A 24,746-nucleotide genomic window follows, 5' to 3' on the forward strand; every position below is an offset into this window, starting at 1 on the left:
GCTCAACAGGGGTACAGATGACCATATAACATACACACAAATTAATATTAATCGGGTTTAACTCATACATCTGCTTTATAATGCATTTGTTGGTTTGTGTGTGCAGGACTTAGGGAAGAAGAAGAAAGATGAGGAAGCGGTAGGAGCAGACTTTGAGCCATGGTCTTCAAAGAGAGGAGAGATCTTAGCCCGGTTTACCACCACTGAAAACTGTCCATTGTAAGTCACCTGTTTTTACTAGTAGGCGACACTAACCAGTACCCAGCCTTATGAGACATTTCACAATCATAACTTGTGTGTTATTTGTTCTTTTCTTTGTAGAATCTTTGCATGGGCTCTGACAAAGGTGAGACATATGTTTATGGCAGCATAATACACACAGAAGCGAACATATAATTAACTTACTTTTTGAAATGGCGATAGCACTGACATATACAAGTGTATGTTCGTTTCCACTGAAAAATCTAATCTGCCACAAACAAACAATGGTATTTTAAATGTTTTATTTATAATTTTATACATTGATTTTTAATTTGTTATCTAATTATCGCATGATATTACTCAGTATGAAAGTTTAATCTGCAGTACCTGATTTTCAAAAAGGAAGGAGGTAATAGGTATTTAAATCTATCAAACTCAATTGTTGTTCCAAGCTACAACAAACACTTCTTCACATTGCAAATATTAACAGATGGGTGTTGGATAATTTGAATGAGTATATATTTTTTCATTTTATAATTTCTTTAAGGAAAAGCTACCAGTCCAGCATCTTCAGCTGTTTCAGAAAAGGTTCGCACACGCCTTGAGGAGCTGGATGATCTTGAAGAGGTATTCCCTTATAATCTCTGGATTAACCAAACTGCAACATGATTAGATGCATTCATATGAAAACATTATCTGTCTCTATCTGTTTGTGCAGGGTTCCCAGAGAGAGCTGCTCAACCTCTCTCAGCAGGACTATGCTAACCGTATCGAGGAGTTAAACCAGTCCCTGAAGGAAGCTTGGGCCTCGGACCAGAAAGTCAAAGCTCTCAAAATAGTCATCCAGGTAGATGTAAATCTGCAATATTCAACACCATGGTGGTCCAATATTTTGTTTCAGTATTTTGTTTAGCTGGTACTGATATCTGATGTTTCTCTTGCTGCTGGGGCTGATAACCGATATTTGCCGATATTGATATTAAAGCTGCAAGGCTCACGCGTATATGTTAAAGTACCACTGTACCTAATTTTTACTCTCTTAAAAGATGTGAAAAGCATTTTTCAATGGTCCATAGTTATTCTAGTTATACACGTATCTTATGCATTCAGAGCATCCTAATTATTTTAGGTGCACCTTTCACAACTTTTAGAGCAGAATTTTTGCCATCACGGTAAAGGTAACAACTGGCATGCTAATATGCACTCCCTGATTATGGGAAAATAAAACGGTTTATAATTAGATGCAGACTGGCGGCAGTAGCTCAGTTGGTAGAGCATTCGCCCACTGATCTAAAGGATGGCGGTTCGAATCCAGCTCTTGACATAAAAAACATCACAGGTTGAGCGGTCAGATCCACTGACCCACAGGTTGGCTGGTGTGATTCCAGCTCCCACAGATGAATGCTGCTGTTGTGTCCTTGGGCAAGACACTTAACCCACCTTGCCCACAGTGTCTGCATACACTGGTGTGTGAATGTGTGTGTGAATGGGTGAGTGGTTCCTTGTTGTAAAGCGCTTTGAGTGCCTTGAAGGTGGAAAAGTGCTATAGAAAAATATGACCATTTACCATTTACTGTACACAGACATCAAGAACTGCTTATACAAGCTATCTGTTTTGGGGCGAGACAAATTTCCCTCAAATACATGGGAAAAATCCAGTACAAGGCCTTTAAAGGCACCAAAATGTATTTATCTGGGATATAAAATGATTTGTTATGACTACAGCCATATATATATTTTTTTGCCTTATTGTTCCATTTTTATTCATTAGTCTGCTGAAAAGGACAAATCTGATGTGTTGTGGACAATACAGAGACTGGGGCATCTTAAATAAATCTTCAATATGTGACTGATACCAATATCCATGAAAACACTTATTACGATCACCGATAATGGAACTGATATATCACTTATCCCTAATAATTTTTGCTCCATTCAGTGTGCCAAGCTTCTCTCAGACACATCGGTGATCCAGTTCTACCCAAGCAAGTTTGTCCTCATCACCGACATCATGGACACGTTTGGTGAGTCAACATGTTTCACATTCTCATATAGTTTTCACATATATTTTGTAATTGCATATTTGGAATTTTTTAGGTCGACTGGTGTATGACAGAATCTGGAGCATGTGTTCAGAGCCACAGTCCTTATCAGGTCTGTATGCTGCAGTGTGTGTGGTTGTTTTTGTTGTTTTTTTTGTATACTAATGATTGCATTGCCGCTCTCCTTAGATACCTTTACGTGTGATGATGTTAATGACACTGCTAAAGAAACGTGCCTAAACTGGTTTTTCAAAATCGCCTCCATCAGAGAACTGCTGCCCAGACTGTATCCTTCACCACAAGTTTGCCTTTGAATTTATATGCATTTTTAGAAATTACTTTTTTGTGTGTGTGTGTGTGTATATATATACACACACATATATATGTGTGTGTGTGGATATATTATTATATATATATATATATATATATATATATATATATATATATATATATATATATATATATATATGATGACAGTGGTAGAGGTATTTCGATATAGAACTGTGCTGCTTCTTGTATTTGTACTGAGTCCTTAACCTTTATGCACAGATATGTGGAGGCTTCTATCCTAAAGTGCAATCGCTTTTTGAACAAAACGTATGTTGTTATTGCATAGCACTGTGGGAGTAGAGTCAAGGCAACATATAAAATTAGCCTAGCGTGATATTTTTTAATCAAATATTCTTATTATATTTTTCAGAGGTATCTCTACAACTCTGCCAAGACTGACAGCTATGGTCAGAGGCATTGGAGATCCTTTAGTCGCTGCATATGCAAGAGCCTATCTCTGTCGGGTAATGTACACAAACCAAATATGTACAAATTGGTGAATTACGTTATTCCCCTTCAAAGTTTGTTGTTATTTTAGTCCCTTCATGAATGGTCTTTGTGAATTTTGTATTTTTGATTTCTCTTTATGTATTTCAAGAAAATGTACAAAATATTCCTCTTATAATTTGGTATAAAATACATAAATATCTTTGGACTAGTATTCATATAATAGGCTGTTAGTAAATGTAAAATTATTACTTTTGAATCTAAATTATGTCTTTCTAACTCATGTAAGTGTCCCAAAGTATGAGCTTTCTATTGACTTCCTCCTGTACCTGTTGTATTATGTTCCCAGGTGGGCATGGAGGTGGCCCCTCAGCTCAAGGACACTCTGAACACAAACTTCTTTGACCTGCTGAGGACTTTCCGTCAGCTCAGTGGAGAGAGTGTGCAGAACCAGCTGGTGGTCCAGAGGGTGGAGATGCCCGAATACCTCACCCTGTACTCACCGGCTATCAACTGGATCCTCCAGTGCATCGCATACAGGGCTCCAGAGGCACGTACCTTATATCATTGGTTCATTTTGTTAAAAAATGGGAAAATACCATATTCATTTTACAAAGACTATATTATAATAACTTAAAAATCTGCCATCTTGGAATGTATAGTCTGAGTTGTGATTGAGTTTAGATTGACTTACTGCAACTTAAATTTTTATATAACATGTTCTAGTTTACTGCACCACATTATATGGGAATACTTTAAAATTAGTACATTTTTAATAGCCCTAATAAAGCATGAGCAATTATTTATAATAAACAAATTCTTTATTATGAATGATTCAGGCTTAGTAACCACAAAGCCACAGTATGCAACTTTTTGGTGTGACGTGTCACCTCTATAAAGTTACATACCTTAATATCTTTACTCCTAATCCCTAATTAAGTAGTTAGTTCCTAATTAAATAACTCATGAAGGTGTAGTTATTATAAAGTGGTTTCCATGATACAGTTATTGGTAGTTACAAAACATTATTTGGATGTTTCTTCATTGTTCTTTTTTTTTAGCCACTACTGACAGAGATGATGGAGAGGTGCAAGACTATGGGGAATAAGTAAGTGCTAAAAAAGTTCTCTTCTTGCCTTCATGATCCACTTGGCACATAATTTATCTGTAATTTCCTCAGATAATCTCGCTTTATATATTTTGTGTCTCATTCTCATAGCGCCCTCTTGCTAAATTCCGTCATGAGAGCCTTCAGACCTGAATTTGTCGCTGCCCGAGCCACTGACTTCATCGGAATGATCAAAGAATGTGACGAGGCTGGCTTCCCCAAGGTCTGAGAAAGTCAACAGTACATTTCAGCTCAAACAGAAATCAATTCGTATCTGTATTACTCATTGTATGTTTTTTTTTTTTTTTTTGTAGCATCTTTTATTTGGTTCACTCGGGCGCAGTTTGGCAAGTGCTGACCCTCCTGAACAGGAAAGACTGACCATTCTCAACGAGGCCTGGAAAGTCATCACGAAAGTCCGCAGCCCGAGGGTAATGCATAACTTATATCTGACTTATATGTAACTAATATCAACGCAATAATACTCCTTGCATACTACATGTGTGTTTTATTTAACTACAGGACTACATCAACTGTGCAGAGATCTGGGTGGAGTTTACATGTCGACATTTCACAGTGAGTACAAGAAATCTCCATCAGCTAATAATACTGAGGGTTAGGAAAACAATGATATGATGGGTCTGACTGCACAATTTGGGGGAAAAAATGTATTGCAATTTTTAAGGAAATACAGAAATATGAACTGAACCACATGTTTATCTTGTTTTCATTAAAAATATATATTTAATTTACAAAAGGACATACAATACATAAATGGATAGATAGAAATAAATAAATAGATTAATGCAAAATTCAAATTGGTCGACTCATTATTTTATTTATATTAGAAATAATTACATGTCTGACAGATGAAAGGAGAAGGTGGAGTGAATTATTAAGATTTGGGAGTGAATCCATATAAATACACTTTTTCCTAGTACTTTTCTGTATAAGTCTTAGACTTAGACCAACTTTACTGATCCACAAGGGAAATTACTTGCATACAGTAGCTCAAACATCACAATATATTACAATAACAAAGAGTAAAAAATATAAAAATGGTAATAAAACTTCTAAATAAGTAGCAATATATATAATATAATAAATACAATATATAACAGTTAGTATATGCAAGAGGTCATAAGGAAAACAGTGCAGGGATGATATGATGATTGACAGAAACATGGGCTTATCTGTTACATAATGGTGAGTTGTACAGCTGTATAGAGTATGGTATGAATGTAGTCCTGTATCTCTCACTGTTTGTTCATTATAAATCGTTGTTTTTGCATGAACTCATATTCTGTAGTATTTTGCCATGCCCAACTTTATATCTATCCATCTTTAGTCGATGACAGCCCTATTGCATGAGTACCATTTACTGAAAAAAAGATTCAAACCTCAAGTTAAATTTTTTAGTGCCAAGGTCAAAAGTGTAAATTTATTGTAGAAATTTATGAAGAGCTGGTTTTGAAATTTAAAGCTATATCCATTTCAATATCATAATCTATTTCTTCCCTTTTTTGTATACTTGCCAGAATGTCAGTTTCACTTTACATTCACCCACTGAAATCTAATAAAATTTTGTTATGCTCTTTTGTGTCTTTTAGAAACGGGAGGTGAACACAGTTTTAGCAGATATGATCAAACACATGACTCCTGATCGAGCATTTGAAGACGCCTACCCCCAACTGCAGTCTGTCATCGGGAAGATCCTCACCTACTTCCATGACTTCTCCATTCTCTTCTCCATGGTAAGTTAAATCAGATGTAAATAAAAAAATAAAAAAAACATGGATAAGAAACATCTGATTTCATATGTGTTGCAGGAGCGCTTTCTACCATTTCTAGACATGTTCCAGAAGGACAGTGTAAGGGTGGAGGTTTGCAGGTCCATCATGGAGGTTTTCATTAGGTATGTTCTTAATAAATATACACAAAATATAAATCACAAATATATCATCTCATGCATTGTCACTTATTCCTCAGACACCAGGTGGAGCCCACGAGAGACCCAGTGATTCTCAATGCCATGCTGCACATCTGCAAGACCATGCACGACTCTGTGAAGTAAGCTGACATCTTCAATAATAATACCCAAAATTACATTAGCATCACCATGTTATTGCTTGTTCTGTTTTCACAATTATCACTAAAACTTTCCCCATAGACTATTAAAGGTCCTATATTACGCAACATTGACTCTGACTTTGAGCCCTGTTAGAATGTTGTTATCATCTCAAAAACATAACTGGAGTTTTTTTTTCATTCATACAGGTTTGATTATGAGTCTGTCTACATCTTCAGATTTCAAACTGCTCTGTTCCATCTTGGAATGTCATGAAGTAGTAACTAATATCCATGACACTATTCTTTTCAGTTCAAAAAACACTGATAACATTTTTAAGGTTTAAGCAATGCATAAATGAATTAACGAATTAGTTAGCATATAGCACCTTAGCCCAGAGCAAGTATTCAAAATGTGTAATATACTAGTACTTTTTTTTTTTTTTCAGAAGGTCTGGGGCCAAAAATAAATGGGAATTTTACTTACTTACTTAACTTTGTGATGTGTAGTCACTCCGTGAGCTCCGTTATAGACAGTCTACTACTCATAACATTTCAGTGACATTTATGTATTTTTAAGGGCCTATAGTATGCTAATTTCTGATCTATATTTAATGCTGTTTCCTTATCAAAAACATACCTGGAGTTGTGTTTTGTTTCATTCACTCATGTTTAACAAACATGTCACAATCCCCTGCATATTTAGGCTTCTCTAAGACAAAAAAACGCTCTGTTCCACCTTATCATTTCATGTGGCAATACAGGAAGTGCTCCACTGTGTTTTAAATTCCATGCACCTTCTCTAGAATTATTTTGACACTTTCAGCCCTGAAATTTCCTATCTTAACAAGGCAACTTTGCATAATATTTTTGTCTAAATCACTTTATTTCTCTTTTCCACAGTGCGCTGACTCTTGAGGATGAAAAACGATCTCTATCTCTTTTAATCATTGGCTTCATTCGTATGGTAAACCTCTCTAATGTCTCCACACTGTAACTTTTATCAGAACTATTGAAGTTAATTATTTTATTTATTTATTTATCTTGGTTCACAGGTGTCATTTGGACGTGATTTTGAGCAACAGCTGAACTTCTGCGTCGAATCCAGATCTACATTTTGTAACCTGGAGCCCGTTCTGGTGCAACTCATTCACGTCAGTACCATTGATTTTATAAGAACCCATACTGCTTTACGTTTACAGCTGAAATACCCAACTTTCTTGCTAATAGGCCCCAGTCACAAATGGTTCCCTGAAAATTGCTGAGCACAAAGTACAAATTGCCACAACACTCAGCCATGACTCCCATTCACATATGCAACAGTCCCTGAACATAACTAAGGAAATCAAGTGGTGATAACTGGCAATTTTCTGGATGATTCACACTTAAGCTTTCCATGCGTTTTCTCTGTAATTTACCTTTGAAATTGCCAGATCAAAAATGCAGGGAAATTTAGTTCAGGTTTTTTTCACAGTAAGAAAAGTAAATTCCCCAGTCAGGCGAAATGTGTGAATGGGGCTATAAATTAGGAAATTGAGGTACAAAATGAACAAAAGGTGAAAAGGTGGCTGTTAACTTGAAAACTACCACTACATGGCATCACAAGGTGGAACAGAGCATTTTGAGCTTTAGAGATGTAGACAGATTAATAAATGGTTACTCAACATGTGTGAATGAAACAAAACACAACTCCAGGTATGTTTCTGTGGAGGTAACAACATTATAACATGCCTTAAAGCTCAGAAGAGTAAATTTTGTGTAATAGAGGACCTTTAAATATCTACTCCCTGCTTTTACAGTTTGGAAATTAGATTGCAACTGAAATGCTCCATAATTTGTTCATGCAACGATTACTATCTGTTTTAGACGGTGAACCAGCTGGCCATGGAGACTAGGAGAGTGATGAGGGGAAATCATTCCAGAAAAACAGCATCTTTTGTCCGGGTGAGCACAAAGATTCTATTTTGGTGAAAGACATTTTAGTTTGACTGTGACTCATTCAGAGCTCGTGACTCTTGCCTCTGCTCTTCATTTAGGCGTGTGCTGCGTACAGTTTCATCACCATCCCGTCTCTGAGTAGCATTTTCAGCCGTCTCAGCCTCTACCTGCTGTCCGGGCAAGTCGCTTTGGCCAACCAATGTCTGTCTCAAGGTACATACAAGGACAATATATAGTTAATTTGGTAGCTTTATATAATGATTATTGCACTACTGTGGGTGGTTAAGAAGGCAACGTTAAAGCTGCACTATGTAACTTTTCTGGTAGAGGCTCCACCAGCTGTTGCTCTCCATGTAGTTGCTATTGCGCATGCCTGGAATGTACCACAGTATGGTAAGCTGATCAATATTGTGGTTATATGATTGCATGTGGTCTTATTGCTAAAAAAATTTATTCTACAGTATATTGGCTCATTGCCTTTCAACAGATTGACTGATTGTAATAACTTAAATTATGGATCCATAGAGAAATACAGGTTTGATACCATACTGTGGAACATGAGGTAAAATAAATAACATCTCTCCATGAAGATAAGTTCACAGGGCACCTTTAAGTTAGGCAACAAAATTATAGTTCTGCCACAAATTAAAATTAGTATTCTTTTCAGACAAACTTTTTAGACAGTGTTTGCTCATGTGTGTTTTGTGTCACTGTGGTGTGTGTCACTATGTGTCACTGGAAAGCGTCAATACTCTATTTCTTACCACTCAACATAATTTACTTATTTTTCCTGTTTATGTTTTAAGCTGATGCGTTCCTCAAGGCAGCAGTGAGTGTACTCCCGGAGGTCCCTCGCTCCATAAGCGTCGAGGGCAAGCTCCGCTCTTCTGAAAGCTTCCTGTTGGATTTCATCAACAACTTCCTGTCCACTCTGCTGGTTGTCCCGGTAACACAGACCTTTCCTCAATGTTATTTCAAGATAAAGCACAATATACCAGAATGTATTATAAAATGTGTAATTCTCAGGACCACCCGGAGCATGGGGTTCTGTATTTGGTGCGTGGCCTCCTCAACATGGTCCAGGATTACACGTGGGAGGACAACAGCGATGCTAAAGTGCGAGTCTACATCAGCGCTCTGCCCCTATTGGCCGCTATGAGCCAGGAAACCTATCTGTACTCTATTCCAAAAAGTAAGCACTTATTTCAGCCAGTATGTTCTCCAAATAGGTTGCATTCATGTGAAAAACAATCTAGAATTGTTTAAAACTGAGCTGGAGGACAGGTCAGGTAGGACATGTTACATAGGTATAGATTTGTTGATTTCGTTTATAATTCATATCTTTTTGTCTATCCACATGAAACTATTATAAAGTTCAATGTCTTCTCTGTCAGCACAAATAAACAAAAGTGAAATTATTTTTTCACATTAGCTTCAGAAAGTGGAGCCATTATTCAACCACAAACATGTGACTGTTGTCAGTTGAAAGAACTTAAAGCCATGAGACGAAAATGGCAAGTTGTGGAGCTTCTCTCTTAAAAAAATAGTGAGTTATATAGACCCATGCACAGCATTCTGACAGATTCACATTCCACTAAGAGTATAAAATGTATTTATGATGTAACATATTTGATATTAAGAGAAAAATGCCCTAAACCTCTTCTTTTATGTTACTGTTGCAGTGGACTCTAATGAAACACTATACGGTGGGGACCCCAAGTTCCTCTCAGAGATCAACAAACTGTGTGAGACTCTGATTGGGCAAGTCCTAGACCATTTAAAGGCACTTGGTCGAGAAGAGGTACATGAAAAAATTCAACTATTATACAGTGAATTTAAAACACAAAATATGGAGTAGACTCTTCTTTCTTTCAGCAGACCGCCCGACGTCAGGGAGCTCTGGCTTTCTCCCTGTTTGGAGTCCTGGTTTCCCACGGCGACGTCCGAAATAACAAGCTCAGTCAGCTGGCCGTAAACCTGTGGAACCTTAGCCACAAACATGGATACTGTGACACCCGCTTCTCTGTAAGCTCACACAGACTATCCATTTTGTTTTGTTTTAGTAAGTGTTATTATCTAAATTTCATTTAGGAAACAGCATTATAAAAGTAATATGGGCCCTTTAAAGTTCCTATATGATATTTCTTTGTCTGAAATGTTCCACAGTATGGCATTAAACTAATCCATCTTGCATTTATTACAATATTATAGGTGCTTTTATTGCTCAAAAATACATAGAAAAAGATGCACTCTTACTGTGAGTGGGCTCGCCTCTCCACAGATGTGTTATGTAGCCCCACCAGATAAATTAATTATCATACTGTGAAACATTCCAGGAAAAGCATGTGCTTATATCTCCGTGGAGACAAGCAGGGGTAGACCTCCCACCAGAAAAGTTACAAAAAGCACCTTTAATCTGCAATATTAAGAGGACTGTCTGTATTACCTAATTTGTAATACATAAGATTTATTTTTGTCCTATTACTTACACAGATTTTTCCCTTCAGGTTCGGACTTTGGAGCACTTGAAGCATCAGGCACAGCAGCCGGACATGTCCCACCTGTCTGACACAGTCCAGAGGCTAGCACTGCAGTCACGCACTTAAGACACTAATGTACTCAATGTAAATACAAGTTTAAATGCCTTAATGTTGTATTCAACTTTCTATATTTTAATGGGAAGTTTTTATCAGCTGGTCATTTGATTTCTTGAATAGCAAATTGAGGAATGTTGGCTGACACATGTCCAAGTGTACTGAGATTGTCTACAATCTGATAATGGAATGAAATAATGAACAAATTAATTACAAACTGGGTAATTAAAAGTGCTGCCTTGCATGCTCCAATAATCTTAAATATTTTGTAATTTCATTTTCAACTCTGATGGAAAATATAACAATGTTTTCAGTGGGCTGCTTGTATTCTGTGTCACTGTTAAAATAATTGGTCAGTTAGATCAGTCCCTGTGCTCTTACTGTTTAAAAAAATGAACTCCAATCACAACTGAACCTAGGTCGCCAGTGCCTTAATATGCATATAAAGGACAAAAAATGATCAGTATATGGATAGGCTATGTCTCATGTGAGAGCTCAGAACCTCCAGAATTCACAGGCTGCACTAGCACTGATTCATGGTTGCCTGCAGGTGCTGGTGTTTAGGTAGTGACCATTCAGATTAGAGAGGTTTAAACCAACTAAATTCCAGCACTGAAACTGGCAACCCAAAAGAGACTTGTGCGAGGCCCATTCTGCTTTCTTGGATTGGATCATTGTCTTGAGAACCAAAATGCAAGAATAAACCTGCATTAAAAATGTTATCAGTGAAAGCTATGTTTGATTTGGACATGTTTACCTCATATCTAGGGTCACAGTTAAGTCAAGTTTATGAAATGTATGTATGATACTCTTTCATCTCACAACAAATTAAATCTCTGGCAAACTAATTTTCTCAATTTGAATAACACAACTGCTGTCACCAGTTCCTTTGAAATTTGTCAGTAGTTCAAAAAATGTACATCTGACACATCGAAATAAACAAACATGATTTTAAGACATTCTCAAACTCTTCTCATTTATTTACTGAATTAGTGAATCATTGCAAAGGCAAACAGTCCCCTTAACCTCAAAAGAAAAACATTTCAATAACGAGGGCTGCGATGCTTGGTCACACACCTACTTCACACATCCAAGGTGATGAACACAACTTTATGCCTTTTCGGTCACATTTTATGCATTCAAGAATTAAAGAAATGAAGAAATGTGAAATCTTTGGAGAACGTTTCCCTTTAAATTGAGGATCATATTGTAAAAGTACTGTGGGTAGGTATATTTCAACACTGATAGTTAAAATGACAGTATTAATTTAGAACAGAAATTTTATAGATAAGATACGGCAAGATTTCAAAGGTCAGATTAAATTTTAAAATTTACCAAATTTGTCCAACCGCCTGTATTAGTAATTATTTCTTATTCAATTACCGCTATGTTCAATATTATATTTTGCACACTTGTGAGCTATAGTAGTCACAAAGCCAGCAGTTGAAAATTAAAAGGCCTATGCTATAATGTTTTTTCCCTTATAAACATACATGAGAGTTGTTTAAATCACACATATTTAGCACACAAATCTCAAATTGAAAACACTCTGTTCCACCTTGTGGTGTCATTATGCGGTAATACAGAAATGTGCCATACACTTGTTTTCCATACACTTCACTAGAATAATTTTGGTCATTTCAGCCCTGAATTTTCCCAAATTTGATAATACAGCTATTGTTTTAGCTTCTTTCAAACTGCTTCACTTCTGCCCACAGTGGTGAATTTCTAGCTTTTCTAGAATATTGAAGAGTAAAGCAGCCCAACTGATGTTAAAAATAGCTGGTAACATTAAAACTACCAATGGCATCACAAGATGGAATAGATCATTTAGAGCTTTGAAGCGGCAGACACCCTAATAATTTAGGATTACCAAATGTGGAATTCACACATGAATTCAATGAAACAACTTGTATGTTTTTGAGGAGGCAAAATCATTATAACACACCTAAAGTTTTGTGTAATATAGAACCTTTAAAAGAAAAGTCTAGAAAAGAATACAAAGCAATAAATCCTTTTATAACATGCAGAAGTCCAATTCACTCCAACAACAACAGCGCTTCACAGTGCCCACATCAGCCCTGACTTGTTTAAATAGACTGGACATTGACAGGCATCTACAGGCAACAATCAGCAACTTAAAACTAAGTGCTACATTTAGTCACTTCTCAGCTGTAAAAAAAAAAACAAAAAAAACAAAACTAGACCCAATCTTTGAATTAAACTGCAGAGACATTTACAGACAGATGGTTACGAGGCTGACATTACTACTTGCTATCATGGTAGGTAGAAAAGTGGATGAAAAGAAATGCAAAAGTTTGGTTATAACTTATGCTATATCAAAGAAGTGCTTCCTAGTTTAAGTACTACTGAAATTAAACAAAGAGTGTCCAACAGCACCTTCAGCACACGGTGGAATGATGTTGCTCACGTGGCTGTGGGTTAAACCATATACAAGTATCGCCATAGTAACGCTGTCATCACGCTAAGCTCTTCCACTCCTCTGGTGGGTGCGGCCTCAGGTCAGCAAAACTCCTGGTATAAATCCAAAAGTGGAGCCGCTAGAGCAGAAAGCAGGCTCACTGAACACAACAGAAGAATGGCCGTGTAGCTTAGCGAAGTCCAGGCAGTGCTCTGATGGATATTGGACCAGATTGTAGTTGGGATTGGGGAGCAGATGGTGGAGACATTGAGAAGTGGAGTAGCCTGTCTGTATATGCGAGCCTCAGCCTGTGCCCACATGTTCTAGAGGTAAAACAGAGGCACAAGTCCCCGACTCATTTATGTCTATTTGTTCTTGTGGTTCTGGGCTGTGGTCTCAGTCCAACTCTATGGGGCTACTGTCTTCCTGTGCTTCTTCACCCACATCATCTTCCTCTCCAGAACCCATCAGGCTGTTCAGCAGGTTCCCTGGAAAATAACAACTCACATTAGTATCTTTTCATAGTGGACCAGCATATTTAGTATCGAGTAAAATGTGACATTTCAAATTCTTTATTAATTATTATGTTATAAGTGTCTATGAAGTTTCAATTTTGACATAAAGAGAACCCTTCCTTACCTAGCAAACCACCATATGACGGGGACTGTTTTGGTGGAACTCCAAAAAAAAGCTGTCCTATTCTGTCAAGATACTGAGGGCAGAAGAAGGATTTATACGTGAATGAATGAGTGTAGGCCACAGGGATGCAAGTTTGTCAGTCAAAGCACATCGTAATACTCACTTCATTATACATGGGGTCCCTCTTCAGGGAAGGCTGATATTGCTCACATAACACTGTGAAAACTGTTAATTTACCCCTGCAACAAAGAACACATCAATAATAACCATATGACACTCATAATCCATGTAAGGCCTAGGTCAATATTCCACTCCTTTTATTTGACATTCAAACAAGCAATTCTACAACACGAAAAGGGAATTTCTACTAGTGTAATTATCTTAAGAGCTGCTGAAAAGTTTAAAGATGAATATACTGCAGTAAGAGAATAAATTAGAACAATACAATATTTGCTGTCTCCAAAAACATGTAGATTAGCTCACCCTTCCACTGCCAGCAGCAGAAACCAGATAAAGTTTAGTAGAGGCTGGACAAAGGGGGGCCCTTTCTCTATGGACGGGTGTTTCTCTGTGTACGTGCTGAACACCACTGAAGCACTGCTTTTATTCTTCAAGCAGAGGAACCTGCCGGCACACACATGCATCAGACAAATAAGCATGGTCACAACATGAGGATATGAAGAACAGAGCAAAAAAAAAATTCTAGACAAAATAAGATTTAAAAAATTATCAGATCAATAGTTCTTATTACATATAAGTGTGATTAATTCACACTTACAGAGTACAACAGTTTTGGTGTTAACAAGTCCCTCTTTAGTAACAATGTAGACTCACTGTAGGACGGCCTGCGCCACAAACATGTCCACCTCACTGCGAAAGCCTCTTGAAGCGGAGTACTCCACCAGCATCAGGGCGCACCCCTCCCCGTCAGACGAATGCAAGAAGTGATAACGAGACTCACTGTAGTTTTGCTCTAAAAATACACAAGTGATTCATATCAAATACACCCTTTATTACACATTTGTAACACCGTAACACAGACAGGCTTTTGTTACCTTTCCATAAAGTGACAGCCAGGAGCTGGTGGAGTTTGGGGTGACCCAACTTGCCTGAGCCTCCTGTGGACCATTTGAGTGCTCTGGACACAAAGGCTACCCTCTCTGGGGAGTTCTGATCCATCAGACTGAACAGCTTAGCCAGTTGTTCTGCGCAACAGACACGTACAACCTTAGAGGGTCCATACAGTGATTTACCAGTAACATCTAGAGAGGCGGTTACTTACCCAAAATGTCTTCTTCCACTTTTGACTCTGATTTCTCCAACACTTCCAAAACAAGCATAGACAGATCTGCCGCACTGTTTTGCTGCACATACAGATAATAGGAAAGGATTCTATAGTCTATAGTCATTTGTCAAACTGTGTGGTTATGAGACTTGATTGATGTACCTGATTATAGCTGAAGAAGAGCAGAGCCCCGTTGTACATGAGCTCCTTGGCCTCTGCGTGTTTCGCCTGTGACATGTACCTGGAACACGACAGGGAGGTTACTGTACACGGTACACTCTACACGGTATACATGCAAAGCGTACGCATTTGTACATTAGGACAACTGCTACAGGATAGGTTCGTGTGACTACCGCAAATGGACAAATGGAAGTATAATACTCTTAATAATACAACCACAAAATGTACGTAATTCAAATGCTTTTATCAAACACACGTGTTAAATATACAAAAGGAGTTGCTTACGCTAAATAATGGCATCTCTAATCAGCATTATGCGGCGGTGCACACAGAAGTGGCTAACTTGCTAAACGCTAACACAGCTGGACAGCAGCAAAAAGCACAATGTGAACACGACAGGGGCAGAGCAAATGCATAATCCAAAGAACACATGATTCTGTTGTCAACACTGACACCGATACATTAAACTTAATCAATGTACAACATAATAACACCAGCCGTAGTTAGCTTGTATGTAGCAGCGCTAGCTAGTCGTTATTAGTTATCGTTCTGGGCTGTGATTGACACCTCCTATGACTAATAAACAGGTCGCTCTGAGCTGGTGGGCGGGTCTATATCACACTTGAACCAATCATGAACACGAAACTCTAGAGGCGAGGTTGACAGCAGAATGATCTGGAACAGGTAGGCCTCATAGTCCCACTAAATCCTTCAATATGAAGGGGAAGCTTACCTAAAGAATAACGTCCTGTACATCTGATGTGCTTCATAATAATCCCCCTTTTCTACGCTCGCTCGGAGCTTCCCCTCGACACGCTGGACGCCTCCTCGGTTCCTAGCGCTGGAGCACCGCAGGGACTCCTGCTCGGACATGGTCGTTGCTCCGCAGCAGCAGCGCAGCCGCCCGACTCAGCTGCTACTTCTAATGGGCACTTCCACCTGACCAGGGGCCTCTCGGCACTTTGCTGCCTCTCTGGGTGTGGCGAGAATTACTTTGTATTAGGCACCGCACGGTACTGTGAAGGAAGAATACTTAAATTAAATAGTTGACTTGTATGTGACGCACTTTGGTCAGCTGAAGTTGTTTTACATGTGCTATGTACATAAACTTGAATATTTTTTTTTGTAAAGTACTGCTTCTAATCGCTTTCAGACCAACAAAAATTGTCTAATTTGAACTCAGTTACTGGAACTTTGGAAAACAAGTTAATTTTTTAAATGAAGTAAACATATGTTTACAGGCAGGTATAAAATCGCATGCAGTATTGCCAAAAATAACATTACTCTGCAGAGAACTTCAATGAACCATGGCTGGATGGATTCTTATGATGAATGCTGTAAAATGCAATGTTGTCTATTGTGATGGGGGGGGGTTCACTTACTCCCTATCTTCATCCACTGTTCTTACTTAATTTAAATTAATTTAAAATTTCCAGGTGCATAAGGTTAAAAATGTCTTTATCCCATTTTCCAGCAGTATAAACAATAAAAATCTGCTGCTTTCTTCATAGAAATGCCACTATGAAGTGGGGGTTTAGATCAGTATTGCCATTTACAATACAACATAATGATCTACAGACATGTAATACTAAATACTCTGATACTAATATTGCATAATATAGATTAACAAATGAATGATTTAATTATGTGTTTGTTTTTGCCTGAATTCCTCATACATGCACTCAAAAACAATGCATGAAACTAAAAAAAAAATTTTAAATACAAAGAAACCACTTAATGACAAGTTAGCAAACAGTTATATACTGTATGCATAGTCGCTTACACAAATAACAATGCTCGTTAACAAATCATGCTTGTCTAAAAGTGGACCACAACTTTGATTCTGTAGTCTGATTGGTTGGACTGTCTTAATTTTAATCCTATAACCCACAAAAGAGACTTTAATAGCAAAATCTCAACATATAACAATACTTAACAAAACATTACATGGACATTCTATCACACAGGAATGTATATACAACTTATCTCTTACACATTTAAATACATCTTATCTGATATATTCAAAGTGCAAGTGTAGCTTTTTGTGCATATTCAACATGGATTGAGATTTTTGGCTCTTTTATGGTGTCAGTATAGCAATAATATTCAACAATAAAACAAGATTGAAATTTTTGATATTTGAATTTGTAAATATGGAATTTTCCCAGTAAAGTTATAATTTTTTGTTTTGTTTTATTTAAATAATCTTCTTCTGCTCCAGTTATCGCAGCTTTACATAAAATTGTTATGTTTTTTAACTTTCATGCAACTGTTCAAGATCCATCCATTTGTTTTAGTACACACTGATGAAGAGTTCAGTATAGTGTCAGTGTTTTGTAGAATATTAAATCTCATGCAATCTTGCATTATCTTACTAACTGAATAGATCCATTTTTTCAAAGAACCCAGTTATTCTAATGACATTATCATTCTATCACTAAATCTTCTGAATTAATTAGAGACATGATTACCTTTAAGTGAAGTCCAGTGTGCAGTGAACAACAACAACAACAAAAATAATAATAATAATTTGAAAATTATTAATGATGAAAAAAAAAAATTAATAAATCAATAAACATATTCTGGGAAGAATTTGGGGACTGGCTTTTGTCTCAAAATGACAGGACACTTTAACTTTAGGCATTGGCAATAATTAACAATTTGTTATTGTTGCTATCAAAATATTGTATTCATTCATGAAAATGGAAATTGTCAACATTTTCTACTGATTAATCTACTTGCACAGATATGCACTGAGCTTTGCATGTTTTACCCATAGGCCTATTGTAGCGTGTATTTTCTGTTCTGTTCTGTATATCTTAAAAGTATATCTTAAATATACTTTTATTCACTTAATGCCTGCCCTTTTATTGTATCATAGTTTTGCATTTGCGTGTGTGTGATATTTATCACATTATCGCTGATGAAGACTAATTAGATATTGTAGTGTACTAGTGTCCCCACTAGATGGAGGCAAAGTCTACCCGGAGGCGTGTCCGTCTGGAGTGGACCATGACGGTCGGTACATGGTACATGCTTGCATGCTGTGCTGCTGTATGTCAACATAATATTCAGATAGAAACTAGACAAAACCTCCACGTATTTGAGTTAATTCCTTCTATTTCTGAATACATTAGGCTTCTTGTTTAGACCAGAGTAACAACTTGAGTAAACGTGTGTGAGATTGGACTGTAGAGGATCTGTTGGTGCTTCCCACGCAGAGGAGGGTTTTCCGGCTAAAGTTTCCTTTGTGATTCGGATGTAACAGCATGATATCTGCATACGCAAGGCTGGAGAAGGCAACATGAATAGTAAGCCTCTTTACACACATTTATGTACCATTCGTTTTAGCGTTAGAGAGCACAGTAGTTGTATAACATAACATTAGGAAGTCAACAGTTCGGCTTCATGTTAGCGGCGGCATAGCTAGCGACGATGCTAATAGATCCTGGCTAGCCAGCCTACTTGTGCAGTGTTAAGTGTCAGAAAAACAAGAGATGGTAAACATATTAAGGTCCGAGGCAGAAGTATGAGGTAGCTCTAATATGACTATGGACACTTACGTTGCTTTGTGTCTGTAACTGAAAAATCTAGTCTCATTCTGAGTTGTGTTTAGTATTTGGGTTCGGTCCCCTTTCCCACCCAGACACGCTAACAATAGCTTAGCATTTCCGAGTGTTTTGGACAGTGACAGCTGTGAGCTGCAGCTCCATGACATCTGTGGACGGGCCTCCAGACACGAACTTATCAGCTCTGTATCTTTGTATCTCCTAAACCCTTTTGTACGCGTACTAAAGCATGTTCGGAGTGCGTAGCGCGTCGTGTTTGTTGAGTATTTGATCTTAATCCGCACGAGTTCTAGACCTCGTGCAAGAGACGTGAGAGCCTGATATCAGGCGGTTGTGCTTGTATTTAACTATGTTGTCTTTTGTCTTGTCAGAACTACTCAGAGTCGTTTTATGCTGAAATGGGAAAACGCCCCTCCAGCAAGATTTAAAAACACAGGTAAGTTGCTACAATGAGTGTGCCAAAACAACATTTGATACAGTGAATATGAAGTCTGGGGCCACTCCCCCATTGCTTGAATAAGAAAAGGCTTATTATTACTTTAGGTTGTGTGTCTGATAAAGACCTGCCTGTCAGGGGCTGTGCAGCCTTCTCACCTGTATCATTTCATAGATATCTGAAGGCTAGTGTGGGTGTGTGGGAAAGGAATGCTGGAGAACTGTTAATTGTTGTACCTGAACATTGTGTAATGCATGTCCGTGCATTTGCTTTCTGAGAAAGATATTCACCAGTATTTGTATGTATTGATGGGTTTCAACTTCCTGTATATAAGCCACATTTTGACCATTCAAAAGACAATATATATATTAAATTGTTAATTGCTATGGCAGCCATGAATAAAGGCTATCATGCATTTACTTAGGAAAATATCTCCGTTACTGGGTATAAAATTCATCACATTATTACGTTATTAAGGTCATCATGCATATCTAGGCCCCTGCCTGAATCAGTTTTCTGCCCTGTTGCTATTGTAGGTCAATTTAACCAGCAGACTAGACCAGTAAACATGCCCTGACCTGCTGTAGCACAGTTTGAATGACATAATCACTAGCATTATTATATCCTTTTCAATGGTTCCCAAAGTACAGTATAATGCCAGTCCTGTGGTTATTTACTAAACATGTTTGTGGTAACATTTGAAGATAAATGGCATTTCTGAAAACACTATCTCATTGTTTCCAAGCCCTCTGTGGTGTAATGTCCGTATCCCCAGCAGAACCCCACGGCTGGAGAACGCATATTTGCAGAGTGCGCGAAACAGAGACCGACAAACCACTCAGCAAAGCCCATGCCTTTCTAAACATCCATCACTGATTTGCTGCCAAGTTAGAAGCTTGCATAGTGCACTGTGAGGGATCATAAAATGTGTTCCATCGGGCCCTTTGTAGACTCACTTGATAGACTTTGTGGAGGTTAGAGCAATGCAAACCTGCTCACATTAAAAACAATTTTAGTCAGCTTGTGCATTTATTAAGTTAGCGTTGCCTTAGGGCTATAAATGAAGTAAATGATTGTGACATTACTGATAGATCTTGCTGTGCATTGCTAGAGAAAGTATTATCGAATGTATAGAATTGAGGTTTCCTTCATGGATCTAAATGCACATAGCTGCTTGAATTCAGTGTTACTTAGGCCAGATCATTGACCCATAGACCAAATATTTGTTTGCAGAAGTGACAAAGCAAGTTGGGCCACACAGTTGACCCAGTTGTTCGAGTTCTCCCAGAAGAAACAGGCCAAATTTACATGCATTCAGGAAAATCTAATCAAATGAAAGCCATTTAAATGTTCATCTGTGATAGAGACATTGAAATTCTGTGTTATGGCAGCCCTTCACTGCCAGCACAGCCATTGTTATATTTGCCTGTGATGTATAGGGGTGTGCAGAAATATCAAAATATCAATACATCATATTGTTTACTGTGGTGATACAGCAGCCCTTGATATCAATACTATATTGATGTATCAGCAAGAATATGTTTTGGTATATTTTACTAAACTATTTTGTTACAGTGCTGCAATTTGGTTGTTTGTTTAGAGGAAGGAAATTCTTTTATGCAACAATTTTGACGTATTCACTGTTTCGATGATTAAAATGGGTGTGTTTCATATTAACTTTGCACAAGAATTGGTTTAACAAAGATTTAGCCATTATTTTTTATTGAACCACATTGAATCGATTTGAAATGCATCACATTGTATCATAATGAATCAAAAGCTCAGTGTATCGAGATACACATCGTATAGTGCATCATATCAGCAACTTTTTAATGATACCCAGCCCTAATGAGGTATAATACTCCTTACAACAGAAGCATAGCCAGATTTGAATAGACTCTTAAGTGATATTATACTAGTGCAAAATTACAAGTACAAAACTAATCAACACAGAAACTAGTATCGAAACTTGTTATTCATTTGAACAAGTATCCATACTGAAAAAATATTACTAAAGCTCTACAGCCAGTCTTGTCCAAGATTTATAGAAATGCGTATAGGCCCACGTGATGATCATTATTATTTTGTGTCATTAAATTACATTCTGTTGTCTTAACAAAAGAGTCTTTATATTGTAAGTGTGGTATCAAAATTGGCATTGAGTATAGAATCTATTCCTTGGTATCCAAACTGAGTTTGAAATTTTAGTACTGTGACAACACAAATTTGCAATATTATAGCATGCCTTCTGAAACTATCAATATAACCCTCAATTGAATGCACAAATTCTATGCAGGTATAGCAACTAGCCTAAAACCATTGCAACTCTAAAGAATTGCGATACATATTAGATTTTTTTTTCCTAATCAGATGATGTGCCTTGCTTTGATGTGGTGACCTTTGTAGCGTTAATCAGTCACTTTAGCTCATTTTCCAGCCCAGAGGACATCTGGCCTGCTGCCACATGAATTATATGCAGTAAACAGACATGCACAAACACATCCTACACTCCCTAATTTAACTCTTTTTGACGGCAACTCGTTAAATATTGGGAAATACCGTGCTTTAAATAGTGAAAGTGAGAATATTTGTAAAGCAGCAGCCACAGCAACCGTAGTTAAAGTTCAAACATGCAAATTCTTTTCTAATGGCTGATTTAATCCGCTAGACTCCAGCTGCATTCTTCTACAGACCTGTTGTGTGTGTGTGTGAGAAATACACTGACAAAAGCATAAAATGGTAATGGAGCAGCCTGACAGACAAGAAAACCTTACTAAGTGCTTGGGGCAGTTATTCTGTCGCTTTTGTAATGATCCTTCTTGGAGGGATCTGATGATGTTGGTATTTTAACTTAATATATTTATCACTGCAGGTCTGTCTGTCTGTCACCATGGCAACGGTGGATCCACAGAAGGGTTCTGTTAGGATGGAAGTCACCGGGACCCCAGGGTCAGCCCCGAGTCCACAGAGTGAGGCCGTGACCAATGAGATGCAGGAGTTAACTCTTCAGCCCGCCCCCAAACTGCCCCCCATAAAGGAACGCAAAAACGGTAGGACATTTGAATTTCTATGGTCTTTTGATGATTTGGAAAGAAATACAACTATGCTTTGTTTGTATTGGAGAAAGACACTCAACTAACCAGTTTATTTATTTTTCAAAAGTAACTCTGGTTCTATGAATACCAGATTACCTCCGGAGGGTGGTGCTTTGCTAGCCCTTTTAAGATTCTTTTAGTGTTTGTGTATATCTGGTGAATATTTGGCTCTAAGCTTGCTATCCTTTGCTGAAGTGGACCATCTGTAGCATAAATAGATCCTAGCTTTGTCCCTGTCACATAAGTGTGGAGTTAAAGTGGAAAACTGTTTGAAAAAGCCACCAGCCAAAAGTGAATAGATGACCTTGTCTGATTGTTGTCTCTTTGTCTGCTGTATCTGTTCAGTGCATGCATACAGTGATAGAAGAAGCCGTCATTGTTGTTGTATCTGACCTGCTGTTAGAGTAGATTAGACTGTGGCCCTCTGCAGAGCGCTGTCTGCACATCCAGGCTACATGCTCACTACTGTGAGGATTTAAACTCTGAGGAGGTCTGGAAGAGGCTTAGATCACACAGGGGAGGTGGCACGCTTTCCTCTCACTTAAAAAAAAGATGGAGACCTTGACTTTATATATCTGGCTCAGTTAGCTTTATTCTGCCAAAGGAACTTGCTAATAAAATTAGAATGTGATGTTTATGACTCATAATTTTTTATGAGTGTTGTTGACAATGTCACTCAAACACTATTTAAAATGACTATGCAGTGCACCTGTACCTATACAGTGACTGGAATAGACAATGCAAATGACATCAGCACATTTTATAATTCAATGTAGTTCCAGGTAAGTGAACATAATAAGCCACAGAGAACATAAATAATCGTTGCTTTGGTTTTAATAATTAGCATTTGAATATATTGTTTGATGTGAAGTACAGCAGAAGTTAAATCATTATTTCATTACTCATAACCTGTGGTGCAGTTTGTTTTGTTCCCTGACAGCAGCAACGTATAGCAGGCGCATTTTAACATCTGTCTTTAAGAGCCCATATGAGAGCCCAGTGTTTTGACAGAGCTTCCTGTGTTTGGGTTTTATGGGACAATGACATAATAAGTTCAAAGTATCTCTTAGTATGTACTTTTTATATACCAGGCTTAAGTGTCATTACAGTGTGGACTATAATAATTTTACATTCTATTCCAAGTAGTGCTCACTTTTTGCAGTTTGTAAAGACTAGCTGCTAAGTTATCAGATGTTGTGCCATCATAAACACACCTCTTACACACCATATATTATCAGGACTACTTCACACCGGCCATTGTTCCTAACCGGTGTTTCCTCTTGTTTTCGCTGAACTCACAATGAGGTAACGGGGTGATTTAATGTGAGACTCACTATGGTAAAGAAGGGCTTGTCAGGTTTAATGATTTGTAATTAATTGGAAAATAGTAGCTGAGTTTGGGCATGTAGCGCTGAATCTTCAGTGACTAGTTGGATAACCATACGACAGGCAAGCTACAGACTGACTGCTATTGCTAGTATGAGTCAACAAATTAACCTTTTACATCACTTGTTGATGTAGAGGGGTAATTATTGCAAACATGGCAACCAGCGGTAAATTGATAAAAAAAAAACAAAAAAAAAAACACACATTACAGCAACTTCCAATTGCATTTTCAGTTATAAATGCAATTGTTACTTGCCTTCTTAATCCAATTCTAATGAATGATCACAATGATAAAATGGTGAAAGAACAGGGCAGATACTACTCATTATCCAATTCAAAACTATTTTTGGAAGTACACTACACAAGTATACTAACTTGGCTTCAATAGGTTCTCGTATAAGAGTTTTAAAGTTACTAGGTCAGTGTTAAAGATGTGCATGTGGGTACTTGTGCATTTGTACCTCACATAATCACAAAGGGAAACTCAAACTAAGTCTCTGAAAGCCCGGGGCCACCACTCCCAACAGGACTTCTCTTTACAAAACTTTTACCTAGCCGAAGACATGTCGCTGCAGGCACTGCTGCTTTAGCATGCCTCACAACACTAGCCAAATGTGGCTGCCTCTCCCTTTGCTTACATTACTCTATGTCACAGAGACAGAATGCCCACATAATGACACTTATCGAAGTTTAACATCAGTCACCTGGTTATGCAATATGTTTATGATGGGGTGGCTTCGTCTGTGTTAGCTGAACTGTAAAGACATTGTGTATATACAGAGCACCGGCATGTTTTCCAGAAAGTGGATTAAAGGCAGCTGTCAACACGTCTTTTTTCCACACAAAGATGAAGAATTTATCAACAAAGTGGCAATGGCACCATGATATTAGCCCTGTGCAAACTTAGAAGGTGGAGTGTGGGCTGCACTAGAAGGAGGAAGAGTCCGAGCGGAGGAGGGGGAGGTCGTGTCTGTAATGGCAGGATTGCATAACTTCTCAGAGGAGCA

At 37.8% G+C, this 24,746-nt stretch overlaps 2 protein-coding genes and 1 long non-coding RNA gene across 3 annotated transcripts; 2 read left to right on the forward strand and 1 right to left on the reverse strand.

The window, feature by feature from the left end:
• The first annotated feature begins 212 nt into the window (after positions 1-212).
• On the forward strand, positions 213-11,686 carry vps35l (VPS35 endosomal protein sorting factor like). Its single transcript, XM_020924137.2, has 26 exons — positions 213-219; positions 322-346; positions 749-828; positions 920-1,048; positions 2,141-2,225; positions 2,299-2,355; positions 2,433-2,529; positions 2,793-2,840; positions 2,944-3,037; positions 3,370-3,570; positions 4,082-4,128; positions 4,240-4,351; positions 4,443-4,559; positions 4,651-4,704; positions 5,739-5,882; positions 5,958-6,043; positions 6,118-6,198; positions 7,099-7,162; positions 7,251-7,349; positions 8,062-8,139; positions 8,232-8,346; positions 8,940-9,079; positions 9,160-9,325; positions 9,816-9,934; positions 10,012-10,158; positions 10,641-11,686. The coding sequence occupies exons 2-26, from the start codon at positions 331-333 to the stop codon at positions 10,737-10,739; spliced, it is 2,475 nt and encodes an 824-aa protein (XP_020779796.2). The 5' UTR covers positions 213-219; positions 322-330; the 3' UTR covers positions 10,740-11,686.
• A 1,039-nt stretch (positions 11,687-12,725) lies between these two features.
• Positions 12,726-16,185, reverse strand: get4 (guided entry of tail-anchored proteins factor 4). Its single transcript, XM_055150106.1, has 9 exons — positions 15,987-16,185; positions 15,236-15,314; positions 15,071-15,152; positions 14,844-14,993; positions 14,623-14,761; positions 14,272-14,412; positions 13,952-14,027; positions 13,789-13,861; positions 12,726-13,637 (listed from the first exon to the last, which is right to left on the reverse strand). The coding sequence occupies exons 1-9, from the start codon at positions 16,124-16,126 to the stop codon at positions 13,546-13,548; spliced, it is 972 nt and encodes a 323-aa protein (XP_055006081.1). The 5' UTR covers positions 16,127-16,185; the 3' UTR covers positions 12,726-13,545.
• Positions 16,186-18,249: 2,064 nt separating this feature from the next.
• LOC129407858 (uncharacterized) lies at positions 18,250-24,534 on the forward strand. The gene is made up of 4 exons (XR_008631744.1): positions 18,250-18,564; positions 19,194-19,258; positions 22,131-22,308; positions 24,520-24,534. It is a non-coding gene; the product is annotated as an uncharacterized LOC129407858 (long non-coding RNA).
• The last annotated feature ends 212 nt before the right edge of the window (positions 24,535-24,746 follow it).

Source organism: Boleophthalmus pectinirostris, unplaced genomic scaffold, assembly GCF_026225935.1.
Source record: "Boleophthalmus pectinirostris isolate CB_2022bp ecotype Guang Dong unplaced genomic scaffold, ASM2622593v1 HiC_scaffold_14, whole genome shotgun sequence".
NCBI classification, from domain to species: domain Eukaryota; kingdom Metazoa; phylum Chordata; class Actinopteri; order Gobiiformes; family Gobiidae; genus Boleophthalmus; species Boleophthalmus pectinirostris.